At 38.2% G+C, this 27,410-nt stretch overlaps 1 protein-coding gene and 1 long non-coding RNA gene across 2 annotated transcripts; one reads left to right on the top strand and one right to left on the bottom strand.

Annotated features, from left to right (window-relative positions):
• Positions 1–8,928: 8,928 nt before the first annotated feature.
• Positions 8,929–12,211, bottom strand: LOC111609258. The gene is made up of 5 exons (XR_002753016.1): positions 12,128–12,211; positions 10,301–10,327; positions 10,135–10,205; positions 9,803–9,968; positions 8,929–9,288 (listed from the first exon to the last, which is right to left on the bottom strand). It is a non-coding gene; the product is annotated as an uncharacterized LOC111609258 (long non-coding RNA).
• A 4,168-nt stretch (positions 12,212–16,379) lies between these two features.
• LOC111609267 (interferon-induced protein 44-like) lies at positions 16,380–26,165 on the top strand. The gene is made up of 9 exons (XM_023336589.1): positions 16,380–16,404; positions 17,221–17,274; positions 17,446–17,463; positions 17,688–17,721; positions 19,003–19,210; positions 19,985–20,131; positions 22,876–23,044; positions 25,115–25,215; positions 25,293–26,165. The coding sequence occupies exons 1-9, from the start codon at positions 16,380–16,382 to the stop codon at positions 25,452–25,454; spliced, it is 918 nt and encodes a 305-aa protein (XP_023192357.1). The 3' UTR covers positions 25,455–26,165.
• Positions 26,166–27,410: the final 1,245 nt, after the last annotated feature.

Below are 27,410 nucleotides of genomic sequence, written 5' to 3'. Positions count from 1 at the left end.
AGCCATATCTGTAATTTTCTGACACACTTCCATCCTAACCAGCAGGACTGGGAGGAGAACATCTGTCCCTCCAGATGTTCTTCTCCTCCACATGGCAGGAGAACAAGCAGCTTTCTGGAGTGAACGCACAGGCACTCAGTCATGTCTGGATAACAGATGGAAGATGATTCCCTGAAGCCGTGTTCACACCTTCAGATCCACCAGGGCCTCAACAGAACCTCATTTTCACATCAGTAGCGGTTTGAGTTCACATCAATAAACACAGAACACAGTCTGGGGAGCGAAACTGTGCGACCAACAGCCTGCAGGACAGCATGAGCTCAGCTAACAGGACTAATGAAGCTCACAGTTTGTTAGCTGAGTTTCGTGTTTTAGGGCGACAATGATGCATGTTGTCTCAAACCTCCGGTGGATTTGGACCAGACGAACAAAAAAAGTAAAAGTAAAATTAGTTTAAAACCAACCAACTTTTCACAGACAGTCCCGTGCTTTGTGCTCAGAAACGGCAAATTGAAAACCGTGGCATCAGGAGGTCTAATAATGGCAGTAATTTCCTGATCTTCCTGTGGTTCTTCAGTCTCAGTTTGATCCTTCGTTTCGCCTCCTGAGTTTGATCCAGCATCTTGTTTGTAGATCTGCTTTCCAATTATTGTGAGCGGCTATCAAGCGCAAATAACATGTCTTTGTTGTCCTTGGTGCCGGGGCGGAGGCTGCGACTGTGATGGAATGACTCAGATCAGAGATGTCCAAAGTGTGGCCCCGTGGATGGTTTTATTTGGCCCCTCGGTCCACAATTCAGGAGTGGAGCCAATCTGCGACTAATTTGAGATTTTTACAGCCAAATAAAATCTTCTTAAACATTTATTTAGATGCAAGACAAAGTGTTTTTCTTTTAACAATGTTTGATTTTATTGACTATACATTGATAAAACTGGCAACCGCTGTTGCCAAATGTAAAAAAAAAAAAAAAAGATGACAAAGAAAAATTGAGGACAATTTTTGGAAACTAATTAGTACAGCAACTGTGAAAGACCCTGTTTATATCTTAGATCAACATTATTTACATATTACTTCTCTAGAAAATTTAGACTGTTTTTAGAAATATGTGCCTAATATATTATGGAGTAAATGACTTAAAGAATAAATCTTTTCACTTTAAATTTTTTTTAACGCGTCCCTTGAGTTTTCTTACAGTTTTGGCCGTAATTGCAAAAAGTTTGGATACCTCTGATATAGATCAAAGCAAATTCAAGTGGCAGCTTGAAAAATAAATTAAATTCAATTAATTAAATCTCTACAAAAAAAAAAAAACCCACAGGGAGTTGTGCTGCTGAGATTGAACATTTTGCAGAACTGCTTAAAAAAACCTTCATTAATCCATAAATGTAGGAATATATTTCTTTCTTTGTGGAGCTGTGGACGGAATAACTGAATCATAATAATTGTGTCCACTTCTATTCCCAGCAGATTCACCAGGGGAGCAAAGTGAGAAATTAAAGGTAATCTCTGTAAGCGTCTCGGCTTTTGGCTTCCAGAAATAACCCGACTATTATCGGTTTCCATCGCTCACTCGGTTCTAAACAGCGGGACACGGAGGATGTGACCGCTTCCTGGCTGCGCGCGACATCTCTCTTACAGCACGCGCTCACTTTGGCCCATTTTAAATTTTCATGCCACTTCAGGAGATGAAACGGGTAAAATTAGCCCCCACGCTGCCAGCAGCAGCTCCTCATTCAGAAGTTATTACACCCTGAAGCGGCTCATTTCGCCACGTTCCCAGAAAAGCAGTTCCCGCGGAGGGAGATGGGAATGACGGAGGGTTGGTCACTGACCTCTCGAGGAACGAGGAACGCCATAAAAATCTAATTTGTGACTCACTGCGTGTGTGTTTTGTCAGGCGAAGCCCCCACTGGTTAGATGAAGCTCTATGGAGGGTGTGCGCAGTTCCAGACGTCCACGGTGGGTAAATGTGTGTTGAGGTCCGCTGGGAGAGCACTTCCTGTCGGCGTGACGGCTCAGTGTTCACCGGCTGGGCCCTGAGGGCCTGGATTCAGACCGCTGCCTGCTCCCGCTGCTCCATTAAAACTCTGCAGTTTTCACAAAGATGTCATTGATTGTGTGACACTGTGAAATAAAAACGTTAATTTAGAGCAATTTCCAAACGTTTCAGATTGAATCTGAAATCTATAGCGGCATTGTGGATCATAACGCAGTCCAGCCATATTCCAAATATAAGAAAAACAAAGTTTTTCATAGAGGTGAAAGATTTCAAAATGACACGTTTTTTTTAGATAAAGTATGACTGAACCGTAAATAGTATTATAGAAAATGAAGTAAATAGTTGTATTCTTGCCTTTATACAAACAAAACCCAGACAAGACAAGATTTGACGTAATATGTCATTAATATTCATTCATTAACCCACAATACCTTCTGGTATAGTTACAGTATCTTGTACTGTGATGTAAAATAAATATGTATTAAAAAAAACATGCTGCTTACTCAACACATCCAAACCCATTCAGTATCTTCTACTTTTTGACATTTATCGTGCAACCGTATTTATTTATTTATGTAACTTTTATAGGTTTTATCAAGTAAGAACAAAAAAAAAACAACGGATTTCAAATAAACCGACACAAAGTCTGATATAATTGCTACCTGGAAGGAAATAATAAAAATCACAATCTTATTTCTTTGAATTTAAATCTGTACTTTGACTTGGTCTGTCTGTCTATCAAAAATAATTTCTTTACTGCATATCTCTGTCACCGTCTTGCTTCACAATGGAAATGTTGACCTTATGACCTCTTAAAAATGCATTTTTTCCACCAAGTGATAAATGACCAAAACTGAAGCCGTAGACAGACAGGACTTTCATTTTCTGTACAAACCGTTCAGCCATCCAACAGTGAGCTTGTTTTTATCCTCACTGTGTCTCAGTTGGAGTCTCCTCTCCTCTTCTCCTTCTTTATTTCTATACAATAGCAGCACATCATAGATATAATGGTTGTTCACACATTGAATCATAATAATCCGGACGTTTGATTTCATGTTTCCTGCTTCTGTAAACAGATTAAACTGATGACCTTATTCCATATGTCAAATAAGCATGCTGCTTACAAATGCATCAGATTTATTTTATTTTCCTCTAAATGTGAAGTTATACACACTGCAACATGGTAAATAATGACCAGGTCTGAGCGCAGGAGTTGTTCTGAAAAAAAAGGACACCTCAAGGAGAAACTGTCTTTTACAAGAAGTTTAAAATGTGATTATGATCCGAGGTCACCTTTATCAGTGGGATAAGTCATTGTCATGATTGCTTATTCTTCTCTATGAATAATGACGGGGAAAGAAACATTTAAACAGTATAATTCATTTACTTTAAAAAAGCGACAGGCTAGTTGAGATTCGGTGTTGATTAAACCGAATAAAACTTTTACATTTCTGATTGCAAGAAGAAGCTTTTTTTAAATGCCTTCACTTTTTTAGGACTTACCTTAAAAGCGGCATAAAATATAGTTGTTCTTAGCAAAGTCTGATGTCACTAAAAATAATCAATTTATTTGCAAAATTTGGAAAGTCATAAGATTCTCTGATGTGAACAGGCTATGATTTTGTTCAAAATGCAGAAATGACTGAATTGAGGTGACAGCAGCAGGTTCCTTATTTGTGGTAAAAAAAAAAAGCTTGATGAAGGTAAATAAACAGAATGATGAAAAACAGCAGCAAGCTACTCATTCCAACAGCCACTTTAACTCATTTTGTGCACACAAACAAGAAATGTGACCTTGAATCTTCTTTGCTTACAATAACGACATTTAAATATAAATAAGGGAAACATTTTTAAAGGGCGGGTTCATGTGGTGGAGTGGGTCTAATTAGCTGTTAGCTTTCCTTTGTGGAGTTTGTCACTTTTCTAAAGTCTTACTGAAATACGTCAGACCTCCACCTATTCGCATTTTCACCTGTCTGTGAAAAAACAGGAAAAAATCATTTCCAGTAGCTTGTCAAATGTCCGCTTCTTAAAGCTTTCATGACCAAACAGTGGATTTTCTGCAACTTTCCACAACAAAGGAGCTTCATGGTCACCTCTGCTGCCTCTATCTGATCAGAACCAAAGTTCTGGTTCCCCTGTGACTGAAGACATGGAGCTTATTAGAGCTTATTAAGCTCAAACTGAACACTTAATTATGGTTTATCTCCTGAAGCCTCACTGATTCCCCTCTTCAGACATTTTGTTTTAGCCCACGGTTTAGAAACGAGGACAATTGTCTCCTTCATTAACAGGGTGGTGATACGAACACCAGAGGTTTACAGAGGCCTGTTATTTTAAGATTAAATAAGGACACAGTGGTCTGTTCACCTGTGTGTCAGTTTCTGTGTTTTTTAGGGGCAGAAAGGGGATTAGAAATGAGGAAAAAATAAACTGGTTGCTGCGACGGAGTATTATGGCCTTATTATGGTTTTTATTTTATTATGAGAATAAAGTAATAAAATTACAAGATTAAAGTTGAAATAAAAACACTAGAATAAAGCCATAATGACTTTATTCTAGTACATGTCATAATATTGCAAGATTAAAGTTTTGCGAGAAAGTAGTCGAAATAAAAGTACTCTATAAAGTCACAACTTTATTCCTGACTTTATGTAGTCACAAATAAAGTGGCGACATTTATGTATTCTAGTGTTACATTCGTATATGACTGTCCTTGTACTATGACTTTACTCTCGTAGTTTTATGACTTTATTCTCATGATACTTATTGTATTTTCATAATGTTATGACTTTATTCTTATAATATTGACTGTATTGCCATGTTATTTCATTTCATAAGTCATAATATTCTTGTAATATAACTTTATTCTCATAATACTGACTTTATTTTGAGCAATAATATGACTCTGTTCTTTTTATTTTGACTTTTTTCTCATAATATTATGACTTTCTCCTCAATACAACTTTATTCCCATATTATGACAACTTTATTCCTGTATTATATTTTTGTAATATTATGACTTTTTTCTCATACTATGATTTTTTTCTCGTAAAATTATTATTTTTCATTTTCTTAGCCCGGACTCTGCTGTTACCAAGACGACAGCCGATCAATATTTTTTCTCCACCCTTCACAGAGCTGCAGCTGCCTGATTGAAAAGATTCAGTCTGAGTGAGTCAGAAGCCATAGAACTTTAGGAAAGTTGACCCAAAATGTTTCTGGAACAGGAAGATAAGAGTTTCTAAAACGCTGCTGTGAGAGAAAGTTATTTGACAAACGCCACACAGGAAGGTGGAGAGACACAGATAGTTTTTATAGAGATCAGAACGTAGAGCTGACAGGCCTGTTCTCCACATCAATTTCCTGTTCTTGATTTGCTCGTCACTTCCTGGTGAGGGCTGCAAGACGGGCTTATAAAACTTTATTTTGATAACTTCTTTTCACATAGCTACTGCGAAAGAACACAGGTTTGCTGACAAATGATTTAGATATTTTTTTTGTGTGTGCTGTTGTTATTGTGATTTCATTTTTCTGTTTATTTTTGCTTTGCTTTCCAGGGCTTTTTAAAGAAATGAAAAAAAAAAAATTGGGGATGAATGCATCTGTTTGGGAGTTTTCATGTTCACACTTTGCTCCCAGAAACTTCAGTGGATTTTATTTATATTTTATGTGATGCAAAAACAAATACTTAGTTGAGAAGTTTAAGAAAAAGGATTAAAACGAAATATAAATCTCTAAGGTGTGGTGCTGATTTTCATCCTGTAACGCAGAGGTAGGCCCATAGCAAGCAAAAAGAAAAACATAAAATAACGAGAATAAAATTATAATATTGTGAGAGTACAGTCGAAATAATACAAGAATAAAGTTGCAATAATATGAGAATAAAATCATAAGATTTCTAGAATAAATTATCCGCAGACTAAAGTTGCAATATTGCTGCATTATTTTTGTATAATTTTTATTTTAGGCCAGATCAAAATCACAAATGTCATTAAAGGGTCGGTTTAGTAAGAATCTATTGATAAAACCAGAAACAAAATGTTAAAACATGAAAAAAAAACTGTCTTTGAATTCCAGGTGTACTTCTTAAAGTTAAATAGTATTGACATTTTTTTTCACATTAGTGTGACTTGGCAGTATTCAGATAAAAACATCTTTGATTTGAGTGATATAGTAGTTTGACGCGTGTCTTCTAGTGACTGAAATTTGTTCTTACTCTTCAGATTATGTCAGATCTGCTAGAGCAGATCACTTGGTCATGTGACTGAAATCCACATGGGAGCAACAAGAACAACAGCATTAAGTCAAGATCCAGCTACAAGAACAGACAGAGGTGTTTGATAAAAGGTACAAATTCTGACTTGCATCCTCACTACAGTATTATTAATTATTTATAATACATTTTCATTCTTCAAGTTTATTACACTGAATCTTCACAGCAGCATTTAGGATGCCTGCAGCTTCCCTGTGTCCACCTCAAGCTGCTGAACCGTCTCTTACTTTCACCTTTGTCTCTGAGAGTTTTGGTCAACTTTAATAAAAATAATTAGTTCAGAGGAAAAACAACATGAAAAGTTTATTCATTTATTTTATTTTTTTTATGCCTTCCATTAGGAACGAATCTTCAGGAATATCAGAGTATTATATGTGCAATTTACAAATTAGAAAGTCAGCTTTCATTTACAACTTTTATAGAAATAAATGAAGTCAGTAAAATCAGCCAATTAAAAATGTCCAAAATATGTCACCAATAATCCACAATATCAAAAGATAAAAGTACAACCCTAGCCGTTGAACAGCTACAGGAGCTACAGTATCTTACGTTCATAACAAAGATTCTTCCACATTGTGTGCTATAATTCAGCTGTGGAGTTTTACTGTAAGTGCCTCACAAGCTAGATGAGTTCAAACTTCATAGAAATATTTTAGTCTTGTCATCAATCAGTCAAAGACCAGAGGAAATAAAGATTTCTGAACGGTTCTAATGTCTGAGCAGAAAACATTTGAAGAGCACCAGCTTTAAGACCAGCAACTATTTATAAATGATGCTGAGATGATTAATCTAAAGCAACATCAAGAAATTACAACAGTCAATGTGAGGATAATAAAAGCATGAATAACAAATTCCATAAAAAGAGAGATAAGGCTTAGCTTTAGCCAAAGGTCAAAGTTCAGAAAAGATGGAGGTAATGACATCATTATCTTGGGCGTTATGCTTCATACAGAGAGGATAGTGGCAACATGTACAAAATAAACAACTAAATTCCTAAAAACATAACAAAGTTGTGTTTTTAGGAATTTAGGTCATTTCAATCTGACAAGTCTCATCAGAACACATGATTTATTAAATACGTCTATACATTATTATACATTGATTTCTTCTGATTTGCTTTCTTGTCTAATTAGAACTTGGGAAATACCTTTTAGTACCGTCAAAGACATCATAAGTCATTTGAGGTTGTTGGGTCCATGTTGGTTCCCAACCTGCAAAGAATCAACCAGAGGCATAAATTGCTTTTCTGCAGAAGAGCGGAGCAGAGCCAGACGCAGAGAACCGCCGTCAAACACTGTCTGGGGTCAACTCCGCCGGCTCCCAGTCCCCAACTGCCAAGGAGAGAGGTTGGGCTTTTTCACACAATCACACAAACGATTGCAAAGACCTCTACCACAAGATGTTCTGGAACCTTCTGTGGACATGCCCTTACCAGGGCACAAGGCTGACCGTTATAAATCAGCTTCACAGGCAGCTGATGACACAGGAATGTGTAAACGTTTCTAACCCCCAAGCAAACATCCAAAAACCAGTTAATATTGTACCACAAAAGAAAGGAGCCAAGTAAACAACACACAGAATAATAATATGAAGACATAACCTTTCAAATAAACTCATAAGTAAATGAACTTGGATAATAATTTTTCCAACAGATTTATAGAACTTCATTATCCTTATGTTTTATACGCATAATATTTTTGTAAACAATTTGTTTTGTTTCCAAGAAGAATTTATTTCTTTGAATTTCACTAAGTTGATATATACTGTAGATGTTTCATAGTAAATCAGTCATGAAGTTTATGTTCTCTCTGCTTTTGCATTTGATATACAGTGAACCCTCGCTGTATCGCGGTTCACCTTTCACGGTCTCGCAGCTTCGAGGATTTGCATCGTGTTCTGTATTCTGATTGGCTAAACAGTCTCTCCGCTTCTTCTCTACTTGTGTGTCAATAACTTTGCGGGTAATATGTACACGTACGTAAAACAGCTTGCCAAATTTCACATAATCGATGGTGGCATGTCGGTTTATAAGAATTCTTTTGCCCAGAAGAAAAAAGAGCGACAACAACAACCGATAACTATGTTCTTCTCTCGAACAAAAACACACCTGCACCGCGGGCTTTAGAAGACAAAAACGTGACAGAGCGAAGTCAGGAGGAGCAGTGAAATACAAGTGAATCACTATTTGTCCAACTGCACTTTGTATTTTTGTTCATAATCATTTTTTTCCCTGTTCTAATCCAATGACTCGGGTCGCGGTGCTGATCTCCGCAATTTGAAGCCTTCACTTTGTATTGATGATTAAAATTATTATTTTTACAGTACAGTAGTTATTTGTAAAAAAAGAAAAACGTTTATACGACACTTTTATTTGTTAAAAAATGCTTGGCCCTGTAAAAAATGTTTTGTTATTTGTTTTAAATGTATTACGGAGTATTTGATTGTATAATAATTGTTAAAAAAAATTAAGGTTCCTACTTCGCGGATGTCGCTTATCACGGTTTCTTTTTGGAACGTAACCCCCGTGAAAAACGAGGGTTCACTGTAGTTTGATCTCTCTTTTTATTTTTTAATTTACTCCTGTCTTTCTTTTTTCTTTTCTCCGAAGAGTTTTTGCGGCGCTAGTAGCTCGTATTTTTTCAACAGTAGGCAGACAGGAAGGAGGGTGAGGAAGACATGTGGTAAAGGTCGTCGGGACCGGGAGTCGAACCCGCGACGAGGACTAAGGCCTCCAAATGTGGGGCGTGCTAACACCCTGCGCCACAACAGCACACCCAACTACTGATATTCATTTTTTCAGTTTTGCTCTTTTCCTTTTGTTTTAAAAATTCAACAATTTGATCCACTGCATTATGATTTTGTGAACATTTCAACAACCCCGGCACAGATTCATGGAACAGAACATGAACATCCAAGTCAACATTATCGATTGTTTCAGACCAATTTGTCCCAGCAGTTGAGTAGTCAGGATCTGTGGTGTGGTGCATCAAAACCAAAATGATATCTCGATCACCTGTTGAAACAAAAAAGAGAAGCTCAAAGTTTGGCCTCCATATCATTACAACAGACTCTTCTAATTCCATAAATGTATCCTTAATTTATCAATCTCAAAAATCTGAAAATTCAGTACCAAGAACACTCTTCTCACATACAAGTTATGAACACATTCATAACTATATTCAGGTTTTTAATGAGCTGGTCTAAAATGTTGGACCAGCTCATTAAACCTGCACTTGATCAAACCGATTCTACAAGGTTTTGATTGATCAACTTGAAATTTGGTGAGTTTTCCCACAAGGCATGGGGGACCTAGACTTATTGATGTTTCTCATCTCCTGACTTTTTTAATATGTTGAAGTAGATTATGAAATTTACTAAAAATCTGCAGCGTCTCAAGACCTACAGAAAAGCCGCAGAAAAGAAAAACATGCTGGACTGCAACTTAGTATAGATATATGACAACAAAGTTTGGTAAGATATTCTTGATTGTTTTCTATTTAAAAAAATTAAATACATAAACATAATACTTTTCATTTTGTCCATGGCTGCTTCCACATCTGAGCCAACACGAGACGTGATGGGACAAAAAACAATGAGGTGGTGTATCTTGGTGCGGATTTTTTCCTTGAGCTTCCTGGTAACTTGTTCCTTCAAAGCTTCGTCTGCCCCAAAGGTTTCACCTGTACTGACACACTAAATACACAGTTAAACAACCAAGGGAAAATTACCATAGAAAACAATGCCAACAATGAGATTTCCATTAAAATATTTGCTGGCCTGCCTACAAATCTGGTCCAAGACAAGACGTGATTGAACGAAAAAGAACAATGTCATGTCTCTGCTTGTTTACATATGTTACCTCAAGCTGCTTCTTATTATGTTTTGTTGATGTTGCACCATCTGTGTGGACTTGATTGTGCTTATCTGAGCCTTTTATGAGAAATAAAAGAGCATAAAAAATGAATAGTTATGTAGGATCATACAGTGTAAGTTTGGTATTAAAATGAGTTGAGATGATCACTCACTTTGCTTATTCCCCATCTTGTGGTTTCCTAGCACAAATAAATACACATTAACATGAGTGGATCCATCCATCTTTCTACTTTAGTGCAGTGGCTGGCAAAAGTATTTATGTCCAATGAATTTTCTAGATTTTGTATTTATCTTTGTTTATAAACATATGTAATTGTACTTTAATGTGGAAGACAAAGTGGTGTACAATTGTGAAGTAGAAAGAAAATTATACATGATTCAAAACATTATTTTTTTTTACAAATAAAAACTGAGAAGTGTGGTGTGCAAGAGCCCTTAGCCTCTCTGAGTCAATGCTTTGTGGAACCTTATTTTGAATGCAGTTACAGCTGCTAGTCTTTAGGGTTCGTCTATTTCAGTCACAACAGGTGACTACATTTTTTGCCTGTTCTGCTTTGCAAAGCAGCTCAAACTCAGTCAGATTAGAAGCAGAGTATTTGTGAGCAACAGTTCTCACATCTTGCCATAGCTTCTCGATTGGACTGGACTTTGACTGCGGCATTGTAACACATGAATGTGTTTAGTTTTAAACCATTCCATTGCATCCTTTAGAATTAGGGTGATTGTCCTGCTGGAAGGTGAAACTTTGCCCCAACCCAGTCTCAAGTCACTGCCGTATATTTGGCTCCATCAATCTTCCCATCAACTCTGACCATCTTCCCAATCTTTGTTGAAGAGAACCACCCCACAGTATGATGCTGCCACTCTCTCATGAAGACTACATTTGTAAAGTGACTGACAGTTGCCCTGTGGACACATCCTCCCACCTGAGCTGTGGATCTCTGCATCTGCTCCAAAGTTACCATGGGCCTCTTGGCTGCATCTCTGATCAAAGCTCTGCTTATTTGGCCTGGAGGTTTAGGTGGACAGCCTTGTCTTGTAGGTTCACAGTTGTGTCATACTCTTTCCATTTTCAGATGATGGATTGAACAATGAGATGTTAAAAACTTGGGAAATTGTTTTTATGTCCCAAGCCTGCTTTAAGCTTCTCCAAAACTTTCTCCTCGGCCTGTCTGCTGTTTCTTGGACTTCATGCTGTTTGTTCCCCCAATGTCCTCTGAGCCTTTGAGGCGTCACAGAGCAGCTGGATTAGATGACACACAGTTGTACTTTATTTAGTCATTAGCAGTCAACAGGCACCTTCTGAAGGCAACGGGTCGCACTCAGAAAAAGGAGGCTGAATACTTCTTCACACTACACTTCTCAGTTTTTTATTGGTAAAAAATGCTTTGAATCATGTGTAAAGTGTAATATATGTAAATATATATTTTTAAAATGTTGCATTTACGGAAAAAAACTGTCTGTGCTGAATTATTGTGATGTCACCTGCTTAACGAAGCGGTGTGAACCACAAAATCTAAATATTACTTTAATGAAAGTAATATTTAGATATTTATTCATGAGGATAAATATTGATTCATTTATTTGTTGAATGCATATCAAGTTTTTCTCACACGTGTAAATACACATTTCGGAACATTTTTGATTTATTGGATTGTGGCGCCTTTGGCTTTCCATACATGCCGCGGTCCAAATTGTCGGCACAATATTAGAGACGACTTTAAGATGTGACATTTTTAGACTGGACCTCCAAATGCTATGCGCCGAACCTTCCTTGGCTTTATTTAGAGGCTCTGCGGCAACAACTTCATTCTGTTCTCCTCCAGCCCGGATCCCGTGAGCCGCGGAGAATGCTCAGGTTTTAAGACGAAATCAAAGCTTCCTCGATCAGCTACATTTCTCACATACATTTCTTTCATTTTTAATGACAAAAAACACCATCACAGCCCAGAATGACAGGGGAAAATCTTGTCTCCTACCTTTGCTGTTTGTGTTGCAGCAGCTGAAAATGAGAGCGAAAGACGCTGCAGGATGATCAAGCAGCTGGAAGAGAACGCTTTCACTTTCACTTTAGGTCAAACCACGTGGTTTACAGGAAGCTTGCTTATCCGACATGAAGGGATTCCTCCCTGGCAACAGATTGTTTTGCAGCCCACTTTTCCGTTCATCAGTAAATAATTCACTAATACGTTTTACTGTCAATGACAAAAATAATGAAAGTCTCAGAGAGACGACTCCACATTACATGTTACAATGAAAGAAGAAAAAAAGAAACAAATAAAACCTCTTGGTTGAATTATTGGGTGCTGGTTAATGAATTCTACAAGTTATCTTTCTCTGATTTTGATTAAGATAAGTTATATTATGTTGCAACCTCCTGAGTAATCTGTTGGTAAATAATAATCTATTCTTAAGGTTGTAAACTGTAATTTATTGTACTTTTCTGCATGAACAAGTATTAACCACAGAGTAATGCTCTGAAACTCACTGAATACTTACTATTTATTCCCACGGTAAACGAAACAGCCACCAAAATCCTAAAATGGAAAAACGGTCCTTACACTGAATAAAAAACAAGCCCCTCCCCTGCCACAGACACACACACACAAATTCATGTTTTCATGAGTTGTGGGGACTTTACATTGATTTCCATACATTTTCTACAGCCTAACCCTTACAATACCCCTGTGCCTAAACCTAACCATCACATACCTAACCAAGAAATGCCCCCACAAAGAGCAATGGTCCCCACAATCCCACATTGTAGACAGAAATAGGTTCCCATAAGGACATAAAAACCTGGTGTACATACACACATATTCTTGTACTTGTTATTTATTGAGACTGAAAGCATGTTTTTTCAATTTAATTTCAAGTAATGACAATTGATTTTAATTTTTTGAATATTTGTCTTATTTTCTGACAATGACACACACCATCTCAGAATGTTTGTGTTCATACGAGCTATTTTCCAAAAACCCATCATAATTCATCATCACGTAATTGTTTATTGGTGCTGCTGGTGGATTCATGCTTCTTTAGACAGACAGCAGCCACACAGACATATTCTCTTAAGGTGCATCAGGGTTAACTTTGTTCTGTATTGTTTCAAATATGTTTGTATTTGATCCACTGCCTCCATGTTCTTGGAACAGGTGAGTAAACCCAGCACACTTTCATGGAAGAGAACATGAATATCCAAGTCAACATTTGGATTCATTTCTGACCGAGCAGAGTCAGAGTCGGGTGTGATGCATCAAGATTAGGATTATCCTTTTACTGACTGTAGGGAGAAAGAAAAGAATATGAGATTAAGCTTTATTTTTCAAAGTTCTCTCTTTGTTTTTTTAAAAAGAAAAGACTCTATATTTCCTTCCCTCCACAGCTGAATGGTTGCCTTGGAGATTAAAGGACTTTTCAAGCATGCATGAAAAAAATCAAAGCATCACTCCAGATATGGCGTGATGAGGGAATAACATTATAACAAGATGTAAAGCTCAAAAAAGTATATATTTTTAAAAATGTAGAATTTCCTAAATCTAATGTGCTATGTCTGGATAAAAACAGTAGCATGATGTGTTGGTGTGCGGGTGTGTGTCTGTGTGTGATTGTCTTCCTACCTTTCTTTTACCAAGCAAGAGAAAACAGAGCATGATGTTAATAATAAAAATGACACCTGTCTTACCTGGCACTTTTCTTAGAGCCGCTTCCACATCTGATCCAACACTAGAGTTGATTGGACAGAAGACTATGCTGTATTGCCCATCTTTGGTTCTTCCCTCCAGTCTTATCTTGCTCTGCACCTGTTTCATCAGATCTTCATCAGCACCAAAGGTTTGCCCACTGACAACTGTCTCCACACTGATAGAGTCTGTTATCAAAATGCAAAACAGAAAAATAGAAAAACCATAAGAACCAAACACACACATGGGAAGTCACAATGAAATGATTTTCTCTCTCTTATCTCTCTACTTTTTTGAAAACTTGACTTTATTATTTTTATAGGCAGCATAGCAACAGCCACAGTCATTCGTGTCTTCTACTAAAACGTCACCGTCAAGCACGCTAAGCAGGAATGAACCATTTAACGCAGATCATGGACTTCAGGAGGAACGCTGACCCACATCCACCCATCCACATTAAGGGGACAGTGGTGGAGAGTGTGGACACCTTTAAGTTCCTGGGAGTCCACATCTCCGAGGACCTGACTTGGATGACCAGCTGCTCCAAACTCATTAAGAAGGCGCATCAGCGCCTCTTCTTCATGAGGACCCTGAGGAAGAACCACCTGTCCTCAGAGATCCTCACAAACGTCTACCACTGCACCATTGAGAGCATCCTCACCAACTGTATTACAGCTTGGTACGGGAACTGCTCTGTCTCCGACCGGCAGGCGCTGCAGAGGGTGGTGAAAACTGCCCAGTATATCGCCGGGGCACCGCTCCCTGCCATCAAGGACATCTACAGGAAGCGGTGTTTGAAAAGGGCCGGGAAAATCACAAAGGACTCCACTCACCCAGCACACACACTCTTTTCCCTCCTGCCCTCTGGGAGGCGTTACAGAAGCCTACGGACCAGAACCACCAGGCACCGGAACAGCTTCTTTCCCAAAGCTGTCACGCTGTAAATAAATATTTATATCTCGTAGAGCACTTCTGGATAGATGCAAACTACATCTCGTTGCTTGTACTTGTGACAGTGCAATGACAATAAAGTTGAATTCTATTCTATTCTATTCGGGGGGAGTTCAGTGCAAATATGGATGTGTGCTTTTTGGTCTGGGAGGGGTAACATTTAATTTTTACTGCTAAAAATATTTTTAAAACACACAATAACAGCAATTGAAAGGGCCCTGATTTTTTTTCTATTTCTGTAAAAAAAAAAATTAATAAAAATTTGTGGGGCCTCTGTGGTCACAGTGGTGACAATTTGACCAAAACTTCAGCTGCTTCTACAATGCTTAGCTTTGAAAATGCTAAAAAAATACAAAATAACATGTTATCAAAAAACACAGTACGGTACTTATTAAATGTGAACAAAACAAAAATGGTTTTAATGTCAGTCCTAGACTCTTGTGCTTCTACTTCAGCCAAACCTGATTTAACTATCAGCAACAAGGCAGTTCAAAGGGCTTTACATGATAAAAACATCATAAAAAGTTACAGTGACTAATTGTGAAACCAGGGTGTTTACTGCATAACAACTGCAGTAAACCCAGTTTGTAAATCACTGAGCAAGGAGCCTTTCAGTGATTCATGAACTAACAGAAGTATTTTATGGTCTATTGTCTGAGGGAGCCAGTAGAAGGACTTTAGATCTGGTGTGATTTGCTTTATCTTCCTAGTTTTAGTGAGAACACCAGCAGCAGCGTTCTGGATCAACTGCAGCTGGAGGATTTTTTAGTCAGACCTGTGAAAACACTGTTGCAGTGATCAATGTGACTAAAGATAAATGCATGGATGAGTTTCTCTAGATCTCGCTGAGACATAAGTCCTTAATCCTGGAAATCTTCTTCAGGTGACAGAAGGCCGACTTTGTAACTGCCTTTATGTGGCTCTGGAGGTTCAGGTCAGAGTTCATCACTACTCCCAGGTTCCAGGCCTGATCTCTAGTTTCCTCTGTAATAACTGCAGCTTTGTCTCAAAGACGGAGCTAGCGCCACCTAGAGGTTTTACACAGCTGAATGGTTGCCATGGAGATTAAAGGATTTCACAAATATGCATGAAAGAATCAAAGCAACACTCCAGAGCAAAGTACCAAAATGTATTCTTGTTAACCATTAATTGGCTCTTCTTATCAGTCAGATGAGTTACTCAAAGTAAAAGTGAAACCAAAAATATCCTATAAAAACCTTGAACTCTTACTTTTATTCCACTTCGACCGTCCTCCTTCTCTACAGATCTTCACCTGTTCAGGTAGGTTCAACAGGAAAAATCGCTGCAGTTCAGCTGCACTGACTGATGAATTTGTGTGTTTGGGAACTTTTAGACAATATATTTAATTAATTCTCTATTTTAATTGTTTGAACTGGTCAATGTTTCTAATAATGTGCTGGGGTTTGTCTTAGTAAAGGCTACAAATAAGCTTGTTCATGTTCCTCTGAATAAAAATTTAAAACTCAATTTTACATGTATAGCTTTAAAAGAGCTCCAAACAAAATGATATTAAACAAAAAAGGGAAAAAGAAGGTGGAGTGAATAAACCTAACTCTTCATTCTCTCCCTCCCAGTCATGGGGAATCAGCATCCAGAACCTCGTAAGTATCACAGGATTGTTTCACCGAGACACATACTGTATAATATATACTCTAACTTACTGTCAGTTTTAAATCACTCAAGTCAAATGAAGTTGCAATTAAACAATGAGTAATCAACTCATTTCCACTTTATTTAAATATATTTTGAGCCAATATTTTGTTCTATTAATCAAGACTATTTTGGCAACTTTGTTTATATTGATATTATTATCCATTCATTTTTTCAGTTTATTTAGTTTATTATTTATGCTATATATAGGATTACAATAGCCATCATTAGAATAAAATCTAACAGGGTCAAAAAAGTACATTTAAAAATGTAAATAATGTGGGGTCTAGTACAGCTCCTTGTGGGACCCTGAAAGAAATACCCAGACACTTTGATTTAAACTCATCCATGAGAACAGGACAGAGATTTTAATAAATGTCAGATCTTGTAATGTCTAAATATGCTAAACGTTATCTATGTAATTGTTTTGTGAAAACGTAATTAATAATTAAGATCAATGGGATGATATTCACAATACATGCCACAGAACAGGTGTGACAATCAAGGGGTGGAAATTTTCAACATGTACAAAAATAAAATCTGTCTAATTATTTACAGTAAAATATTAAATGCGCAAGAAAATGATGAGGGAGCTTTATCTTATTGTGAACTTTTTCTTATTAAAGTTCATAAGCATTCTTGTAATAGCAGGCAAAATGGTGTAGCAAGCAATAAATGAAGCCTAACAGTATAATAATCGAAGCATGATTTGAATTGGAACTGCTAAATATTTTTACATGATTTATTATGACTGTTTTATCATTTAGCACCACCGCCTCCCCCTCAGCCTCCTCCTCAGCCTCCTCCCCAGCCGGCTCCCCGTAAGTACTTTTGCTTTTCACTCCCACACAAAAATGCACTCACCTTCTCACTGAAGAGTTGAATCTGTTTTATATATTACCAACTATTCTATAAACTAAAAGTAAAAATCTATCACTTTTTTAATTAAAATTTTTGGCCCAATTAAACTTAATCTATTTTGCTGTGTTTAGCTCCTCCACCACCTCCACGTAAGTCAAACTTATGTATTAAGGCTTTTACAGAGAAAATGTGTTTGTGGTTCTATAATAATATCATTATTATTAATAATAATGATAATAATAATAATTATTATTGCTTAACTTTGATTGCTTGTGTAGTACCTATGTATTTAATCAAATGTGATATCAGTAGCAAATTATTCTTGCTATTGCAAGATGTTTTTTTTAAAACATTGTTCTTAAATCTCCATCAGTTTTAACAACTCCATGGAGAGAAACAACTTGGGGGTGAGTACATTTGTTTCTATCCATCAGCTTGTTGCCAAAGTGTTTGTTGTTCTTTCACAATCTCTTCTTTCTTGTCTTAGCAGTGGAGGAATTGATCAAACACAGCCCAGGTCACTTTCCTTTATGCAGACGCCTACATTCCCCTTATCAACGTCTAGGACAGACTGGACTTTATCCAAAACCATAACAGTCCAGACATTAGAACACCACATCGTCCCCAAAGTTTGAGAACCAGCATTGAAACCAGCAGTGTCTCTTTAAATAAAGAACATATTTAACTTTAATAAAACATAAACTAATATCCCAATGCCTTTGGTACAAAAAGCCAAAATGTTTTGTTTACGGTTATGAAACAGAAAAAGTACAGTCAGCACAATATTTCAGTTCAATTGGAGCCTGGTGTGAACGCCAGTTTTATTATGTATTTTTAGTTTTTGTTCATTTTATATACATTTTAAAATACAATGTGAATAATCTTTTTACAGTGTTACATTCTTTTTATTATTAACTTGCAATTTCAGGGGGTTTTGGTTTATCATAACATCACTTGATAATTCATTTCCTGTCTTCCTATTGTGAGCTCATCATCAATAACTATAATGATTCCAGCCATTAATACCTTAAAAACACTTTCAATTCAATTCAAAAAGGCTTTATTTATTCCATAGGGAAATTAAATTATGAAAATATACAGTACAGACCAAAAGTTTGGACACACCTTTTAATTCAATGAGTTTCCTTTATTTTCATGACTATTGACATTGTAGATTCACACTGAAGGCATCAAAACTATGAATAACACATGTGGAAATATGCACTAAACAAAAAAGTGTAAAACAACTGAAAATAGCCCTTATATTCTAGTTTCTTCAAAGTAGCAACCTTTTGCTGTGATTACTGCTTTGCACACACTCTGCATTTTCTTGATGAGCTTCAAGAGGTCGTCACCTGAAATGGTTTTCACTTCATAGGTCAACCTGCCCTGTCAGGTTAATAAGTGGGATTTCTTGCCTTATAAATAGTCATGAAAATAAAGAAAACCCATTGAATTAGAAGGTGTGTCCAAACTTTTGATCTGTACTGTACATAAATCAATATGGCTGTGGCTTTGTTAAATGTGGTGAAATGCAAAGTCCTTACCACTTTGGCTTGTAAATGCAAATCCAAAACTTGCATTTACAAAAGAATCCAAAAATGGTAAATTATGCCACAAAGCTGATGAGGAGCCAGAAGTTCATTCTGCCTGATATTATTAAAATTATAACCTTTATTTCTGTTCAGAGGTGAAAATAAACAGGAACTTCTGAAGTATGTGAAGAATTTTCAGCCTCAAAATGAAGAAATTGAAGCCATCAGAGTTTTGCTCCACGGCCCAGTCGGTGCAGGAAAGTCCAGCTTCATCAACTCTGTCAACAACGTCCTGCAAGGGAGGATGACCAATGAAGCTCTGGCCAGTTCCACAACCTCCAATCAAAGTTTTACAAAAATAGTCAGTATAACTTCTTGTTTGATGTTAAAGGCTTATTCTTATTTTTGGGATTTATGATTTCTTATACATCTCTGCTTGGTGGATCAATTAATCTCCTCATGGTTGTGTGGAATGTTAATTCATACTTTTTTTAAATAAAGTGTAGAAATTTCTGTCATTCCTCGTTCACCCTCTATCCACAGCTAACATGATACATTTATGGTTAAAGCTTATTATTGGCCAACAGTCATAACAACAAAAATATTTAGTAGTTAGAAAAATAAAACTATGCTAACCTCACATAAGAGACAACAAGCAGTATCATCTGACCTGTCATCATGTCTGGTGGGCATAATGAGGGTCACAGAGACTATTTGTTTTGAGAGTTCTCGCTTTATGGCACCAGTTTTCTGATCTCCACTCTTGTCAGTTGGGCGGCCCTGTTACACTTGTTCATGTTACAGGTTCACTTTGCGGCTGTGTGGTGAGATCTGCCTGACTGTAGAGAAAACATTTGATATGATGCAGTTTGAGGCATTGTGGTGCCGTAAAACAACAGCATGCTGCGTGACTGGGAGGCCAGTCAGTCCGCTAATGTTAGAAACTATCCCACCAAGACTTATTATGTAGCAACATGTTCAGAATTTTATTTCGCAAAACAAATTTAAGATTAGAATTGAACTAATATATGTATTTTGAAGCACATTTACTGCTTTTCTCATAGTTTTAAATGTATTTGTAGCAGCTACATATGAGCTGTTTACATAAAAACAGCTTTAATTTTTTTTCTTTCAGTATCAAACCTATAAAATCAAGAAAGAAGGCAGGGGAAACTTTTACCCCTTTGTGTTCAATGACATCATGGGCCTGGAGGAAAAAACTGGAGTCAGAACAGACGACATCAAACTGGCCCTGAAGGGTCATGTGAAGGACGGATATAAGGTACAAATACATCCGTATTTTTTACTGTTAAAAATTCCTCCTTCTAAAGCTATTATAATAATCTTGCTTGACATGGAAAATATATGTTCATAGACTTAGACTTAGACTTAGACTTGTACTTTATTGATCCTTTGGGAAGACTCCCTCAGGAAATTGAAGTTACCAGCAGCTCCCAGGCAAAAAACAAAGATAACACACAGTAAGCAAAAGTGCAAAAGAATACAAAATACAAATTAAATACTAAGTTACACACTAAATGTGAGTAACCAAAACCTTAAATTATGCAAGAAAAACCTTAAATTATGCAAGAAACAAGGAATAAGAATATAGAATATAAGTAAATATAAATACAACACAAAAAAAATATAAGAATTTGGCGGATAGATTGACCAGTGATATCGTATTGCACTATGTGGTTTGACCTGATAAGTATGGAGAAAAATACAAGGGGTCACTACTCCTTCTACCCTCTGTCCTGTGTCACCTCCCCCCCCCCAATGAGGAATTGTACAGTCTGAAGGCATGGGGGACAAAAGAGTTCTTAAATCTATTGGTCCGGCACTTGGGAAGCAGCAGTCTGTCACTGAACCGGCTCCTCTGGCTGCTGATGACGGCGTGTAGAGGGTGGCTGCTATCGTTCATGATGTCCAGCAGTTTGTTCAGTGTCCTCGCCTCTGCCACCGTCAACAGAGAGTCCAGCTTCATGCCGACCACAGAGCCGGCACGCCTGGTCAGTTTGTCCAGTCTGGACTTGTCCTTCTTGGATATGCTGCCTCCCCAGCACACCACGGTGTAGAAGAGGACACTGGCAATCACAGACTGGTAGAACATCCAGAGCAGTTTGCTGCAGATGTTAAAGGACCGCAGTCTCCTCAAGAAGTACATCCTGCTCTACACTTTCCCATACAGGTGGCTAGTGTGTTTTGACCAATCCAGTTTACTGTCCAGCCACAGCCCGAGGTATTTGTAGGAGCCCACGACCTCAACCTCAGTTCCCACTAATGTGACTGGTCTCGGCTTTGGTCTGGACCTCCCAAAGTCTATAACCAGCTCCTTCGTCTTAGCGGTGTTGAGTTCAAGGTGGTTTGTGTGGCACCAGAGAGCAAAGTCCCTCACCAGACAGCGATACTCCTCCTCTCTGTCGTCCCTGATACATCCGACTATGGCTGTGTCATCAGCATACTTCTGTATGTGACACAGCTCCGAGTTGTAGTGGAAGTCAGAGGAGTACAGGGTGAAGATAAGAGGGGCCAGCACTGTGCCCTGGGGGGCTCCTGTGTTGCTGACCACCGTGTCAGACACGGTGTCCTTCAGCCTGACATACTGCGGCCTGTTGGTGAGGTAACTATGGATCCAGGTGACCAGGTGCGGGTCTACTCCCATGCTGTTTAGTTTATCCTGGAGCAGAAGGGGCTGGATTGTATTAAAGGCACTGGAGAAGTCCAAAAAAAGGATCCTCACCGTGCCGCTGCCCTTATCCAGGTGGGAGTGGGCCCGGTGCAGCAGGTAGAGGATGGCATCCTCCACACCAACATCTGACTGGTAGGCGAATTGCAGGAGATCTTGGGCATGTTCCACCTGGGGTCTGAGGAGGCCGAGGAAGAGCCGCTCCAACGTCTTCATCAGGTGTGAAGTAAGTGCCACGGGCCGAAAGTCATTCAGCTCGCTGGGCCTGTTCTTCTTGGGCACTGGGACGATGCAGGATGTCTTCCAGAGGGTGGGCACTTCCCTTAGCTGCAGGCTGAGGTTGAAGATCCGCTGTAGTGGCTCTCCCAGTTCAGTAGCGCAGGTCTTCAGCAGCCTTGGACACACCTGGTCCGGCCCTGCTGCTTTCCTGGGCTTGAGCATCCTCAGCTGTTCTCTGACCTGGTCTGTGGTGAAGTGGGGCGGGGGTTGTGCTGAGGTGTGTGGGGGGGTTGTCAGTGTAGTGTTGTCTGGGGGGAGGTGTGTGGTAAGGAGCAGGGGTGGCTGCAGTGAGAGAGGGGGTTGGGGGGCCATGGACTGGTTGAACCTATTGAAGAAGTTGTTCTGTTCGTTTGCCCTCTCCATTGTTCCCCCAACGATTCTGGTCTTTGTGTTGAGGCCAGTGATGGTCCTCACACCTTCCCAGACCTCCTTCATGTTGTTCTCTCTCAGCTTCTGCTCCACCTTTCTCCTGTAACTGTCTTTTGCTTCCCTCACACACTGTTTCACCTCCTGCTGTGCTGCCTTCATGGCCTCCCTGTCTCCTCTCCTGAAGGCAGCCTTCTTCTTATTGAGGACAGTTTTGACTTCCCGCGTTACCCATGGCTTGTTATTAGGGTAACAGCGGACAGTCTTGGCAGGGGATACCACATCTGCACAGAAGTTCAGATAGTCCGTCAGGCAGTGTGTCAGCCCCTCTATGTCCTTGCTATGTGGGCTGAACAGTGCATCCCAGTCCGTGGTGTTATAACAGTCTCTCAGAGCACTCTCCATCTCAGGGGACCACCTCCTGATGGAGCGGGATGTTATAGGCTGCTTTTGGACCAGGGGGGTGTACAGTGGCTGTAAGTGAACGAGGTTGTGATCTGACTTCCCTAGTGGGGGCAGGGGTGTTGCTCTGTATGCATCCCTCACATTGGCATACAGGAGGTCGATTGTCCTGTTATTCCTAGTGTGGCAGTCAACAGCTTGGTGGAAAGTGGCCAAAGTAGAGTCCAAAGTCACATGATTAAAGTAACATAGCAATTGTATTGAAAATACATCATATTTTTTTTCCACAGTTCAATCCTATATCTTCACTTTCCGATGTTGATCCTAGCTACAACTCTTCCCCGTCCGTCAGTGACAGAGTTCATATTTTGGTCTGCATTTATGACGCTAATGCACCACAAATGAAGTCGTCTGTTTTACAAAAAATGAAGGAAGTCAGAGAAGCAGCCAGTGAGCTGGGTAAGAAACAAAAATATACCATAAACTTGCGTTCAGTAAAGTAACATAACTGTAAATGTAACTAAGCCAAAAATACTCAAATTTTACTTTAAACAGTCATAGAGGTTACATAATAAACCTCCATTGTGTTTATTATAATAGAGGTTTAAATGATTTCAAAAAGTAGAAATCATGAAAAAGTTTATTTAAATCAGTAATTCCATTCAAAAGGAGAAAATTGTATATTATATTCATTTGTTACACACAGACTTGTAAATTTCAAATGTTTATTTCTTTTAGTGTTAATGACAACTAATAAAAACTCAGAATTCAGTATCTCAGAAAATTTGAATATTGTGAAAAGGTTGAATATTGAAGATCCCTGGTGCCACATTCTGATCAGCTAATTAACTCAAAACACCTGCAAATGCTTTTAAATTGTCTCTAGGTCCAGTTCTGTAGGTTACACAATCAATAGAGAGACAGCTGACCTGACAGCTGTCCAAAAGATGACCTTTGACACCTTGCACAAGAGGGCAATACACAAAAGGTCATTGCTAAAGAAGCTGGCTGTGCGCAGAGCTCTGTGTTCAATCACATTCATAGAGGTGAAGGAAAGGAAAAGATGTGGAGAGAAGATTGTGAAAAAAAAACATTTACAGATTCACAAAGAGTGAACTGCAGCTGGAGTCAGTGCTTTAAGAACCACCACACAGATAAATACAAGACATGGGATTCAGCTCACATTCCTGGTGTCAAGCCACTTTGAACAAGAGACGACATCAGAAGAGTCTTGTCTTGTCTGAAGACGATAAAAACTCTGGACTGGTGCTGAGTGGTCCAAAAGTTATGTTCTCTGATGAAAGTAAATTTTGCATTTCCTTTGGAAATGAAGATTCCAGAGTCTGGAGGAAGAGAGGAGAGACACAGAATCCACATTGCTTGAGGTCCAGTCAAAGTTTCAACAGTCATTGATGACTTGGGTCTCCATGTCATCTGCTGGTGATGGTCCACTGTGTTTTCTGAGGTCCAAGGACAGCGCAGCCATCTACCAGGAAGTTTTAGGGCACTTCCTGCTGCTGACCAACTTTACTGAGATGCAGATTTAATTATAAAATATGACTTAGCATCTCTGCCATGGACTGGCAACATGTCCAGGTTGTACTCCTCCTCTCACCAGTTGGTAACTGGAGATAGGCACCCGACCCCAATGGCATCATGAGGATGTAAGAAAATGGATGGATGGACTTGGGACCTGCACACAGTGTCAAAGCACCAATACCTGGTTTGAGGACCATGGTGTCTCTGTTCTTAATTGGCCAGCAAACTCACCCGACCTTAACTACATAGAAAATCTCTGGTGTATTGTGAAGAGGAAGATGTGATACACCAGACCCAACAATTCAGAAGAGCTGATGGTCACTGGGCTCTCATAACACCTGAACAGCAGCACAGACTGATTGACTCCATGTCACACTGCATTGCTGCAGTAATCTTAGCAAAACGAACCTCAACCAAGAACTCTGTGCTGTACATGCTCATACTTTTGATGTTCATATGTTTCGTGGGCTAACATTTTTAAAATCCTTTTATTGTATTGGTCTTAAATAATATTTTAATTTTCTGAGATGCTGAATTTTGGGTTTTCATTAGTTTTGAGTTCTAATCATCAACATTTAAAAGAAACAAACACTTAAAATATATCTGTAAAGTCTCTGTGTTATGAATGAATATACTGTAGTATCACTTTTTTAATGGAATTACTGACATAAGTCCACTTTTCTATGATATTCACATTTGTTGACTAACACCTGTAAGTATAAAAATGTGAAAAAAAGAAATTAGGAAATGCAGCTACTCTCAAACATTTCATGGTGTTTAGAAAAGCCATAAAATCCATCATGGCAAAGCAAAGGAGAGCAAAGGGAGAGGCCTTCAACTCTAAAACATTATTGACATTTTACAGTTTAATCTTTTTACATTATGTCATACAAAAATTCATCTGAGAAGAATTAATTTCATGTACTTGTTAAAGTATATTTACTGCTAATACCGTATCAAGATACAAGAAAATAATCTCTGTATCCACAGGAATCCCTCAGCTGGCGATTCTCACCCACATTGACTCAGCCTGTGGGGAAACACAGAAAAATCTGAAAAACGTCTACAGGAGCAAACATTTAAAGAAAAAGGTGAGCTCTAGTAAGATTTACTCAAACAGGAGAGAGAAAAAAACGGACTCAAAATAAATGTTCATTTTTAAATATAGATGGGTGACTTCAGCTCCAGTCTGGGGATCCCAATGAACTGCATCCTCCTAATGAAGAATTACAGTCATGAAATTCAGCTGAATCCAGACGTCGACACTCTAATCCTGAATGCTCTGAAACTGATGATTGACTTCGGAGACGACTACGCCGAGAAACTATGAAGCCACAGAAAACTTTGTGGGGATATGCATGAAAATCACAGCAGTAATACAGTTCATATCAGTGAAAAATTATGAGGTGAAATAGTGGGGTTAATATTAATAAAATAAACATCAGTAGCAGCTTTGATTATAGTAAGTTTGTTTTTTCTTTAAGTTGGTTTCATTTAAAACACTATTCAGGTGTAAACGCCATAGAAGTAGCAGCAGAAAACAAAGTGACTGAAGAAATAAAGATGATGTGTTAGTCAACAAAGAAGTAGAACAAAAAGAGATAGAAGATCAGATAGAAGAGGACCAATTTTATCAAAATAAATTTATTCCTTATTAACCATGTCATAAACCATAAAGACAAACTGAGAAAGGCTGGACTGACAGTTTTCTGTAGCATTCATCAAACTTTCCTGTTAGTTTGAAATCACTAAAGACGTTCATTACAAATGAAGAAACCTTAATAAAAGCTGTTTACTGTGAACGAGATTCAGAGAGTGAAGCATCTGTGGCCTGAATGAGTAGAGGCAAGTGTTGCACTATTATTATTGCTGCAAGCACTGCAATTATCATTACAGTTATTATTCAGTAAAGATAATACCTGACATGAAGATATTTTCTTCTGCTAATACTATAAGTTCACTTAAAATAGAGCTTAATTTTTAGTATTCTAATTTTAAATGTTGTAATTTTAGTAGCTGTAAGTGAAAAAAAAAATCATAATTAACAGAAATAAAACCCTGAAAACATAAATCTGTGTGATGATTGATCCTAATATTGTGTTCTATGGGTCCTGAGTGGTTCAGTAGCTACAACTCTTCCCCGTCCGTCAGTGACAGAGTTCATGTTTTGGTTCACATTTATGACGCTAATGCACCACAAATGAAGCACGATGTTTTACAAAAAATGAAGGAAGTCAGAGATGCAGCCAGTGAGCTGGGTAAGAAACAAAAATATACCATAAACTTGCGTTCAGTAAAGTAACATAACTGTAAATGTAACTAAGCCAAAAATACTCAAATTTTACTTCAACAGTCATTGAGGTTACATAATAAACAGGTGGTAGTCAAAAAGTAGAAATCATGAAAAAGTTTATTTAAATCAGTAATTCCAATCAAAAGAAGAAAATTGTATATTATATTCATTTGTTACACACAGACTTGTAAATTTCAAATGTTTATTTCTTTTAGTGTTAATGACAACTAATAAAAACTCCATACTCAGTATCTCAGAAAATGTGAATATTGTGAAAAGGTTGAAGATTGAAGATCCCTGGTGCCACATTCTGATCAGCTAATTAACTCAAAACACCTGCAAATGCTTTTAAATTGTCTCGAAGTCCAGTTCTGTAGGTTACACAATCAAGGGAGGGACTGCTGACCTGACAGCTGTCCAAAAGATGACCTTTGACACCTTGTACAAGAGGGCAATACACAAAAGGTCATTGCTAAAGAAGCTGGCTGTGCACAGAGCTCTGTGTTCAATCACATTCATAGAGGTGAAGGGAAGGAAAAGATGTGGAGAGAAGATTGTGAAAAAACCCATTTACAGATTCACAAAGAGTGAACACATAAGACGTGTTCCTATTGGTTAGCGCTGACTAAAGCGGATGACTTTGTCTCTTTCTCACCTCAGAACTCTGTCCTGAACTGCAGAGCTACCTGCTTCTCTTCAGTAACGGGACATAGAATGTGAATGATAATTTATCTTCACAAAATTACACCGTTAACAGCTACTAAAGTGTCCACCCTGTTTTCAAAGAAGAAATCTTACACAACTTATGACGTCAGTCGCATATTTTGTCCCCGTTAGCATATCGTGCTAGCTAATGTTAGCATTAGGTAAAGTTCATAAACTAGGCTTGTGTAATATTCGCCTGTCTTTATGTTGAATTCGTTAACCAGCGCACTTTTGTAGGGTTGCATTAAGCGTGGAAAATACCAAATGTATGTTTAAAAGTTGTAGGGT

Source organism: Xiphophorus maculatus, chromosome 7 (genome assembly GCF_002775205.1).
Source record: "Xiphophorus maculatus strain JP 163 A chromosome 7, X_maculatus-5.0-male, whole genome shotgun sequence".
In the NCBI taxonomy this organism is placed as follows: Eukaryota; Metazoa; Chordata; class Actinopteri; order Cyprinodontiformes; family Poeciliidae; genus Xiphophorus; species Xiphophorus maculatus.
This window is presented reverse-complemented; position numbering and strand designations above follow the sequence as displayed.